Source organism: Benincasa hispida, chromosome 6 (assembly GCF_027475165.1).
Source record: "Benincasa hispida cultivar pf3 chromosome 6, pf3_genome.v1.1, whole genome shotgun sequence".
Classification (NCBI taxonomy): Eukaryota; Viridiplantae; Streptophyta; class Magnoliopsida; order Cucurbitales; family Cucurbitaceae; genus Benincasa; species Benincasa hispida.
The window spans coordinates 18771651-18783763 of NC_143483.1; the positions used below are offsets into that span (position 1 = coordinate 18771651).

General features: G+C 31.3%; 1 protein-coding gene across 1 annotated transcript; it reads left to right on the plus strand.

Moving 5' to 3' along the window:
- Positions 1 to 398: 398 nt before the first annotated feature.
- LOC150035489 (putative pectinesterase/pectinesterase inhibitor 39) lies at positions 399 to 2173 on the plus strand. The gene is made up of 2 exons (XM_090314934.1): positions 399 to 794; positions 1399 to 2173. Exons 1-2 carry the CDS (start codon positions 467 to 469, stop codon positions 2079 to 2081), a joined length of 1011 nt encoding a protein of 336 aa, XP_090171060.1. The 5' UTR covers positions 399 to 466; the 3' UTR covers positions 2082 to 2173.
- The last annotated feature ends 9940 nt before the right edge of the window (positions 2174 to 12113 follow it).

A 12113-nucleotide genomic window follows, 5' to 3' on the forward strand; every position in this document is an offset into this window, starting at 1 on the left:
TTCCACTAACTACGTGTATTATCTCGTTTGTTCTTAATGATATATCTTATGGGAGATGACGAAGGTACTAAAAAGGTATCTACTTAGTGGAGATGTTCTCCGGTATACCTCTGACCTAATGTGTCCTTTTTCAAAAAAAAAAAAAAAAACCGTCCAAAGCAATGATTAACCAGCCACTCCTATAAATGGATGAAAGATAAAATTATTGAGAAAACGTGAGAATATTTGATTAACCAACCACCAACTATAAATATATTATTTGGCTTTTTTCCTTTAAAAGATGTATCTTAATTAAATTTACTACATTATTTGGCTTATTAAACCAAAGCAATGATTAACCAGCCACCCACTATAAATACACAGGGCTTTCTGTTTTCAAAAATTCAAAGTGAGAGAATTAGAATTTCAAGTAGTTGAATTTTCCATTTCAAGTAGTTATATCTTCTCTATAACTTTCCATTTAGCAATGGCATTATTGAAACTTGCAATGGTTTTTATAGTGTATTTGTTGGTTGTTGTAGTTGAATTTTCTGATTGTTTTAGTTTCAATTGCACAGTGTCATTAGATGGTACTGGGAATTTTGTTAAAGTTAATGATGCTATAGCAGCAGCACCAAATTTTAGCACGACGAGATTTTATATTCACTTGAAATCGGGAACTTATAACGAAATTGTTAAAGTTCCATCTCAAAAGACTTTTATTGCTTTAATTGGGGATGATTCTTCTACCACCATCATTGTTAACAATCGAAGTAACGCAACTGGTTTCACCACAGCAACTACTGCAACTCTCAGTAAGCTTCAATTCTTCTCCATCATAACCCTAGCTTGTTTGCTTGGTAACTATATGGTTTTTTGTTTTTGATTTTTTAAAATTAAACCTATAAATACCAATTTCACTACTAAGGTTCTCGTTTGTTAACCATTTCGTTCTTAGTTTTTCGTTTTTGAAAACTAAACAATGCACTTATTCAACCACTAAATTTCTTGCTTTGTTGTCTACTTCTTACCTATGTTTTCAAAAACCAAGTCAAATTTTCAAAACAAAAATATAGATTTTAGAAAACTTGTTTTTGTTTTTTTAAATTTGATTAAAAATTCAACTCTTGTACTTGAGATAGAAACAAAAAATTATAAAAAATTGGAGAAAATAGACTTAATTCTTAAAAGCTAAAAACTAAATGGTTACTATACGAAGCGCTTGTCTTATTACCTACCTTTTACCAATCTTTCAAAACATCAATCGAAGTTTTGAAAGCTGAAAATGTAGTTTTGAAAAATTGGTATTATTATTAAAATTTGGTTAAGAATTCAAATATTATAAGACAATGAGATAAATTATGTTGGATTTTCAAATACCAAAATTTTTATTACTAAAACAATTTTTGATTTTGGTAGCTGTAATTGGAGAAAACTTCATGGCTCAGTTCTTGACTTTTGAAAACTCTGCTGGACCAAACGGGGGCCAAGCAATTGCTGTTTATGACCAAACCAAAAACACAGCATATTACAAGTGTGTGTTTTTGGGTTATCAAGATACTCTCTTTGCTGCATCATCTCCCCAATTTTTCAAAGAATGCGATATATATGGGAGCATCGACTTCATTTTCGGAAATGGGCGTACTATATTTCAAGATTGTAATATATACGCTCGATTACCTAGCATTGAGAGTACCATAACGGCACAATCAAAAGATGCTAGTGATGCTTCGAGTGGCTTTGTCTTCCAAAACTGCAATGTGACCGTGTCGCCGGAGATAGCATCAAGTAAAGACAAGGTAATGGTGTTTCTTGGACGACCATGGAGAAAATATTCAATGGTTGCATTCATAGAGTCATTTCTTGACGATGTGGTTCAGCCTAAAGGATGGTTGGAGTGGCCGGGAGTACCGAAGAATCTACTATTTTATGCAGAATACAACAACAGAGGTGCAGGGGCTAATACTTCCCAAAGAGTGAACTGGCCTGGTTTCCATGTATTACATGATGCAAAGGATGTTGCAGGTTTTACTGTTGAAATATTTATTAATGGGACTAAATGGTTACCCGAAACCAGCATACCATTTAGGGCTGGCGTTTAGGGTTTTCTTAAGACGAAACATTGACAATAAACTTTCATTTAAATTAGTATCATTGGCCATCTTATTTTTTTTTTACAAAGTACTAGAGGTTGAGAGATCGATAGGTGCACCTAGACATCTCAACTAGGTTGGCATACCTATAGTGTTCTTTCATCATTTCTAGGTCCAAAAGTGATGCATTACTTGAAAATTATATATAGAAAGAGCTAGTGCTCAAAGTTCAAGTGATAAAAGAGATTAAACCTTCCAATTTAACGAAAGACAAGATTGCATTGGTGAGATAATGCATGAGAACTTTTAAAGGTATAAACATGCAAAAATCCTAAATGGCCATTAATATATTTAGGTTTTTAATAACATAGTAGCCGCATACTATTTAAGGCAACCTGTTCGGAATGACGTTTATAAGCAAGCATTTGAAAAGTCATTTCACATCGGCCTAACTTTCAGACGATTGGAAAAAGGGGTAATAGTGAAAAAAACAATTAATTTTATTTATTAATTAAAATAGAGATGATAGAGATGAAGGCACAAGTACAACAGAATCAATTTTTTTTTTTTTCCTTTTCTAAGAAGACAACGAAATAAGTTAAAAAAACCAAACATGAAAACATGTATGATAATAAAATAGTTGTGGGTGCCATAATTACAAGCATGTATACAATTACATTTAATAGGATAAATAATCAAGAGAGAGTTCACATAATCATATCAACACTTCCAAGATGAGGGTTTCGATTGTAAATCTTTCAAAACTAACCTCCCAAAGATCTAAATAGTTATTAATTTGTGTGAAATCTATATCCAAATCTTCACTAATATGTTGCTTCAACAATTTCTCATCTAATAAACCTTCCGAAGAATCTTTGCTCATTTGATATTGCGTCATGCAGCTCATAAAGACTTGTCCCGTCTGATTATCCAATTGTCCATTTAACGTTTGATTTAAAAGGTACGATTTATCATCAATAACGACATGAAAAATTTGATTGACGACAATGGTGAAAAGACCTATCAAATTTGAATTTAAATCATCACTAACGTTAGAGCTTATCACAAAAATTCAAATAACCTTCAATTTTTCAATTCTATTACATGTGTCTTGAAAGAAATTATCATTTCCCACAATCATCGTTGGTATAAAACAAGAAGAGTTACAAAGAAAACAAGAAATGATTGATTCATATTGATGATATGTCTCTCACACAAAACTTATTCTTCTACTATGAATAACACTATGGAGAAAAGGATGTATATTTATACATATAATAATTATATAACCAGTCATTCTTGATTTTTTTTTTTTTTTTTTTTTTTTGTAAATATGAATATTTAAGGTGATTTTCAAAAATAGAAAAATAAGGAAAATTATTTACACAAAATAGAAAAAAATTAATTTTCTTTGATAGAGGCTATAGAAGTTTATCCGCCTCTATCAGTGATAGACATCGATAGAAGTCTATTGGTGTCTATCAGATTTTTTTTTTTTTGGTTATTTATGTAAATAATTTGACATTTTTTCTATCTGTGAAAAGTTTTCAATATTTAATTACTCAATTAATTTGTGAAAAAGGAAACAAAATATTCTTAATTTTTATTATCACATTACCATGTATGTAAATCATCCAAAGAAGGACCATTTTTTGTGTCCATTAGTTTTTTTTTTTCTTTGGTTCTGCATTAGATGACGAAAAGAAAGGGAAAAATACATTTTTTGCTCTTAGATTATAAGTTTAGTTTCAATAGAGTTTCTACGTTTCAAAATGTTACACGTGTAGTTTTGTAGTTCTGAGTTTGGTTTTCAATTTAGTCTATAGGTTTCAGATGTTACAATTTTACCATTAAAGATTTGAGTTTTATTTCAACTTGATCCCTATGTTTTCAAGATTTACCAATTTAACCTCAATGTTTTACTAGATACTCACACTTTATCTTTAGTGTTAATGACTACTAAATAGTTTACATGAATTAAAAGAATTATAATTAATTAAGTTTCACTAATTTTTATCACTATTAAACTTAATATTAAATTTTCACTTCATAATTATTCAAAACTAGTTAATAGATGTTAACATCAATGACGGAAAGTAAGTGTTTAATGAAGAGGTTAAAAGTGCAATTGAATCTTGAAACCTAGAAACTAAATTGAAACTTCATGGGTAAAATTGTAAATTTTTTAAACATATAGGGACAAAATTGAAATCAAATTCAAATCCTACAAACTAAGGGCCGAATACTTTTTGGAATGTAGATAACCAAAATATTTAGATGCTTAGAATTATAGAAACCCGAAATTACAGATGTTTTACGTCCTTAGATAATCATGTTTGTTTTGCAACAATATTTTTAAATATATATGGAAATACTTGGATAATTGTGTTTGTTTTGAAGAAATTGCTCGGGGCTATCTTAAATTTACATAATGTTCCAATAGTATCCTTATGACTATTGATTAATTTATATTAATTTAATATAATTTGAAGTTATATAACAAATTTATTTTGATTATTTTGAATTTCGTTTTAAAGTAGTGTAGTTTTATTACTTTATTTGTTATTTTTCCCAACAAAATAATATATATTAATTTTAAATTTTTTTATAAAATAAAATTTAATTCTAATTCTAAAAAAATATAAATAAATATATTATAACTGAAGAGAATGAAATACATAGTTCACAATATTTATTTTAATCATATGATGTAAATAAGAAAAGTGATACTTGATGATATATGAAAAACAAATGGGAAAGTAAAAAAGGGACACACTCGACACTATTTAGAAAATCCATGTTTCAGCATGAAATCCAAAACTCTCGAGATGCCTTTTATATTGGCATCCTAGGATGATCGAGAATTTCCAGATGCCGAGAATCTCCACATACCCAATCATCTTATATTACTGCAAAACAAACATGATATTCAGATGCATGACCACTCCATGGGAATCTTGGATTCTACGAAAAAAAAGACCCCTAAATATGTACCATTTTGAAACCTAATTATCAAATATATGCTAGACTTAAAACCTAGGGACCAAAAGGTATTTTTCCTTAAATGACAAAGAAAATTGAATTTTATAATTATTGTATAAAAGTTGCATTTAAAAGTAAAAATAATAAATTAATGTTGAATGTTCAGAGATTTTGAACATGATAAAAAGTAATTTTATTACCCAATCACTTCCAATCAAATTCGACATAATAACTATTACAATTGCCTTATCATACGCACTCGCAGACTGATATTCTATATTTATTGTATATTTACATTTTTTAAACTTCAAGGAAACCTTTTCATACGCACTCGAAGACTGATATTGTTTCTTAATAAAGTTCTTTCAATTTTGAATATTGTTATTTTATTTTTTTTATCGTTTTTTGTTTTTTATATGATGGAGCTATCAAGAAATGAAGAAAAATATTTGTTAACATTTAAATGCATTGTTATTATCTTACCATATATATGCCTTTAAAAACGGCTTACCACAAAAAGAAAAAAAAAAGGAAGAAGAATAGGGAAAAAAAAAAAAACGTCTTACTATATATATTTGAAACAACCCTACCATATATATGAACATGCAATGATTCTAATCATTGAAGATAAATTAATGTTATCTTAAACATAAGCTTCACCAAAGTCTTCATTTTTCCTTTTAAAACGATCTAATCTCTCTAGTTTCAATTTTATAATAATTTATAACTAATCTAAAATTTATAATGATTTAATCCTTATATTGTCAAGATTTAATAGAATTTCTTGACGCAATCATTGACCTTATGTAATGCTCTTAATTCTAATCCAAAAACATCTCACCACAAAAAGTATAAAAAGAAGAAAAGAAAAGGAAAAAAACGTCTTAGTGTATATATTTGAAGCAACTTTACCATATATATGTACTACATGCAATGATTCTATTATTATTATTTATTTATTTCAATCTACTTATTAAAGAAAAATTTATGTTAACTTAAACATAACTTAAACAACCACCAAAGTCTTCCTTTTCTCTTTTGTTAAAAATGTATTTTGGTTTCAAACAACAACTAACAAATTAGTGCCTTAACTTTTGTTTTAAAATTAATGATCTAGCTTTTCTAGTTTAAATTTTATAACAATTTAGGACTAATCTAAAATCGGTAACGATTTAATCCTTTTATTGTTAAGATTTAATAGCATTTCTCATTTGGGCATATCAACAAACTAATTGGGATCTAATATGTTCATAAGCCTACAATGTCTACATTGTTGAGCTCCCATTCGGTAACTAGTTGTATTTTTTAAAATCAACGATTTAATCTATGTCAAAAAATTTTTATCAAAGCTAATTGTGAAATTTTATTACTTAGACTACGTTTGGTAACCATTTTATCTATGTTTTTAAGTTTATGAAACTTAAGCTTATAAACAAGAGTTCAACCTTTAAATTTACATTGGTTTGTTATCTACTTTCTATTAATATTTTCAAAAACCAAGTTTAGTTTTTAAAATTTAGTTGAGAATTCTATTCCTTCACTTATGAAAGATGAAAACTATTGTAAGAAATTGAGAGAAAATATGCTTAATTTATGAAACTTAAGCTTATAAACATGAGTTCAACATTCAGTAACCATTTCATTTTTTTTTTTTATTTATTTTTTGAAAATTAAGCTTATCTACTCCTCATTTCTTACAATGATTCACATCTTTATTAAGTACAATGTTGGATTGTTAGCCAACTTCCAAAAATAAAAACAAGTTTTTGAAAGCTATTCTCTTTTTTTTTTTTTTTTTTTCAAATTTTGGCTATTTTTTAATCCTTGGTAGAAAGTAGAAAACAATGAAAGAAATTCGGAGGTAGAAGTAGTGTCTATAAACTAATTTTGTCCTTCATCAAATAGTTATAATAAATAAAGTAATTATATAGTGTTAGACATTGATATTATTTTATAGATATCATTTATGAATTATATTTACCTTTTTCTCATTTTTTAGTTTTGATCTTCTCTCATTTTTTTTTTTCTTTATTAGATACATCAAATTCTTCCACTTCTTCAAGCTCAACTTTCTGCATTAGATCTAAAATTCTAAAATACATAAGAAGACAATATTTACCTTATCCTTTAGTTGAACATGATCAATTTTTTCCATATGTTTGTCAACTTCATATTCTTTTTGCTGCAATAATATAATGTAATGTGTCAATGTTATATAAGAATCAAGAAAGTGATACAATTTTCTATTAGTGATAGACACTGATAGAACTCTATCAGTGTTAATCAGTGATGTACAGTGATAGATCTAATTGACATCCATGACAATGTAGCTTATAGCTCTAAAAATAGCTATTATTCCTAGTTTATTGGGGCTCGTTATTGGATTTATGTGTTTATTTTTCAATCTTGTAGGTACCGAGCAAACAAGAGCTAGAATTGGTGATTTGGTGAAGAAGAGGGATAATTTAGAGCATTTTGAAGTTGATTAGAACATCCAGGCTTCAAATGAGTCAAAAAGACCAAAATGCCCATGCTTCAGCATTGTAATGCTCACCTTATACGAAGCCCAGATGTTGCAAGGCAGTAGCCTGATTTGAAAGGGAACGTTGCAACGCTCCGAATTGGCAGCAATGTCAGCATTACAACGTTTTCCCTGACGCTTGTGGCTTTTCTGTCGAGCGTTGCAACACTGCTAAGATTTCTATAAATACCTCCATTCGTCTTTAGTCAAAATATGCTGAATTTTGGTGGCTGAACTGATGGAGGCCGAAGTTAAACTTCAACCTTCTTCATTTCCCTTCAGATTTTAGTATATTTAGGTTAGTTTTCCTTTTTATTTTGGATTGTAATCGATGGTTGGGATGTGTATCTCGGATTTTTCTATGAATGAAGAGGTAACTTATATTTAATTTCTTTAAGCCAGAGCCCTATGTTTAATTTCTAGGTGTGAACTCTTTGGGATGATTTGATTCAATCTTAATGGAATTTTTATAAATTGATCTGACAAATTAGTTTATTGAAATTATTGTTTTCAAAATCATCATAGCCTATACATATATTGATTGATTTTGTTGCACATATTAGGATCACATGTGTAAAGTCTAGACTTTTTATCACACCCCGTCCCCAGCCCACTCTCCGAGCCTGGGAGAGGGATGCGACTGCAGCAGTTATCAACCCTTGGGTCAATATTTACTGCCTACTCACTCTCGCGGAATAACTCTGATACCATACTATAACTTATATATAGCAGAATGATGAAGTCAAGCGGATAAACTACAACGGATTAAGTAGGCCCATCTTTTATTAACGACGATATAAGGCTTATACAACTTAAAGACTTAATAACAAAGTTTACAATGACAACTGTAAAACCCTACAGAAGTGTAATTGTGGCACATGGCAGACTTTGACCTTAGCAGCACCCTAGAACTCCTCACCTTCTGCTACCTGGGGGGATAAGAAAACATTTTGAAAAAGTGTGAGCTACTAAGCTCAGTGAGTGGTTCTTTTAAGACGTAAATCATTTTGAAAATCATCATTTTGGGAAATCACTCACATAATAGTAATCACAGTGTATTCATGCATGATCAAAGATATAGTTACGTAATCAGTAACTTTTATTCCAAGATGGTACACGTGGCATGCATTTCACATCATCAATCAATACAATCACCTATGGAAACCTTCTTATAAACCAATTCCCGCTAATGTGCACACTGACTATTTTTATTTATCCCGTTAGTCATGCTTAGATACTTGACTATATTTCCCGTCGGTCGTCACCGACAATTATTTCTCGCCGACCGAAGCCGACAATTATTTCCCGCCGACCGAAGCCGACAATTTTCCCGCCAAGCACCTTTTTGTTAAGCATGCTAACTATATCCCGGGCATAATCTCAATTCCCATAGTCACGCACAAACAATATCATAGCAATCACCATATCACCAAAGCATGTAATTTGCATCCAATTATGCATTCTCTATTAAAATTATGTAAACCTTCATAGTGGACTTAATACTTCCAAACTGTAATATTCACGAGAGGTATTAACAAACCCTAATTATTTCAAAGCTGTAATATTTATGATAGCAAACCCTAATACTTCAAGGCTGTGATATTCACGTTATATCTAAGTTCTAAAGCTATAACATTCACAATACGTACTGAATTATCAAAATCACAATGCTAACAAAGATGTATAACATTCACAATACATGCTGAATTATCAAAGCTACTCACGATATTTTCTATTTAACAAAGAAACGTAACATTCACATTTCATACTGACTTTAACAAAGATATCATGCTAACAAAGCTGTAACACTCACCTTAATTGCTTAGGAGCCTTTCTAATAGTTCCCTTTTCTACCTCGAACTCCCTTTTTCTCCTAGAATCCAGTTACAACTTACAGCTTAGATTACTCATAGTTCTAAATCTTATTTTGAGATACTTCCTCGTAAAAACTTATTCTAAAATGTCTTAGAAATCTTACCATAAAATCTTAGCTCCTAACTCTTCATGGTTTGGCCGGAATCATCCAAACATCAAGACTGGCTCAGCTTATCCGACAGCTCGACCTCTCTGGATTTTCCTCATTCTCCAACCCAATTCCTTAGAGCTTCTTCTTCAGCAGCCTCCCCATGAAGACTAAACTCCTTTAGCTTTCAGATGGCTTTAGAATCACATTAAACGCATGAGTAGATTGAGAGATCTCCTCGTCCAAAATTGATGCATTCTCCTCCACCCTCACTGTCCAATGCACTCTACTATCCCCCTCTCTTTTTACGAATTTTATGATTTGTGATTTGAAAATGAAATCCCAAAGTTCTATTTATAGGCGTCCAAATCTTCTATCGTGTTGACACCACCTACTTGGCTGCATGGCCAAGTGGTTATTTCTCCCTTCATCAACGCAAGCTTGCATCACTTTGTCCTAAGGTGTTCTTCCCATACGCATCCACCACAACTACTTAGGGTTTAAGAATTTCTCTTAATAAGACACCTAATTTTGGCTAACGTTTTCTCATACGTCTTTAACCTTTATTTGTATTCAATTTTAGGGTTTTCAATATATAATCTATAAGAACGTGGCCAAATTCAACGCATAAATACTTGTTCGACCGTTTGATGCACAGGCAGTTTCCTTCAATCGCGTGGGCATGACGTTTGAATGAGGCGTTCAGGCTGCTCTCGCTCTCTTCGCTCTCTTGGCTCTCTCTCTGTCAAACTTTCTCGCTGGTTTTGCTCTCGTGCCTCTCGCTCTCTCCCACTTTCTCGCTCATAATCTCGCTCTCTCCACTCTCACTCTTTCCAACTTTCTCGCTCGCAGATCTCGCTCCCTCCCACTTTTTCGCTCACACCAATATTGCTCTCTCCTATTCTCTCGCTCACACCAATCTCGCTCCCTCCCATTCTCGCTCTTTCCCATTCTCTTGCTCAAATCTCGCTCTCTCCATTCTCTCGCTCAGCCAATCTCACTCTCTCCCATTCTCTCGCTCAGCCAATCTCGCTCTCTCCCATTTTCTCTCTAACTTTCTCCAATCTCGCTAGTTATCATGCGTGGGTTAATCCAATACTTCCTTCACTGCTTGCGCCATGTGGATACCACTTACAGTTTTAATTTCCAATCTAACACATGCATAGATAATTAATCTCAACCTCCAAGCCCTCCAATGACCAGTTTCCAAAAGAAAAGCATCTTAATATTCCAAATTCCTCCCACTTCTCCTCTGTCTTCCAGTTTCCAATTAATTCCCAAATTCTCCTCTTAATTTCCCCAATTTTCTAATTAATCGTAGCTATAATGTTTACGAAAAATATTAATAAATTTCTTAACTTATCAAAATTCTTCCTTAATTCTTCCTAAATTCTTCCTAATTTAATTTATAGTTTTCGTTCTTTATTTTAATTATATTTTTCTTTGTTTCCAATACTTTATTTCTTTATGCTTTCTAGATTAGGGTTAGAGTATTACACTTTTTCTGACCAAATGCATGTATGCTCCAAAATAATCTTTTCCAAATAAATCATGCTATAAGATATGACTTTTCCGACTTGTAGTATGTCTCAACAATTGAACCCTTTCATATTGCAATTCAATTTTAACTTGTATGTCGCTAAGAAGGAAAATTTGTAAATTGAATTAGGACTAATTTGTTTTAATATCGAATTTGGCTAATTGGGCTATTAGATTTTCGAATAGGTTGAGGAGTTGACAGGTTTAGTAAGTGATGCCTAACGAAAGACATTGCATTGAAAACTCTCTCCTGCTCTAGAAATTAGATAGACCCCTACTTTAGATTACATTTAGTTTTTTATTTTAATTTCACGCATATATCTCTTCCACACAAAACCCCCCATTTACCACTCTAGTTACAAAAATAACTTAGCAAAACAAATCGCGCTTCCTTGTGGATCGACACGAACTTACCACTTTTGCTATGTTTCAGTAGTAATATGAGTAGTTCGGTATATACAAATTTTCTTTTGATCTACTTTGAAGCTTATTGACGACGTAAGTTTTGGGCTTGTCAGTAGCATAACAAAATTCTATCACTGATGTGCAGTAATTGACCTCATTGACTTCTATCAGGAATGTGTATCACTGATAGACACTGATAGAATTCTATCAGCGTATATCAATGATAGACACTTCTTGTTAAAAGTCTATGATTTCTCAACATTAACTTAAAGTTAAATTACGACATAAAACCAAATCTTTCCTTTAAACAAAATTGAATTTCAAAATTTACTTTCATGACAATGTAGCTTAACAGAGGAAACAAATAGATTAAGAGACGAAGAAAACCTTTTCATTTCAATCCTCTTCCTCAAACTATGTTGTTAATTGTTGTGTCTTTGGGGTTTCCCAGTGTAGAGTTTGAATATGATCAAAATCATCTTCTGTTTCAATCCTTCATGTTGGTGTATAAGATTCCTAAAACAAAAAACATGACTCAAACACAAAGATAATGAAAAGAATGAGATTCCTATAACAAAAGACGCAAATCAAAAACAAGAAAATGACATTGACATAGCCCAAGTGGGAGATT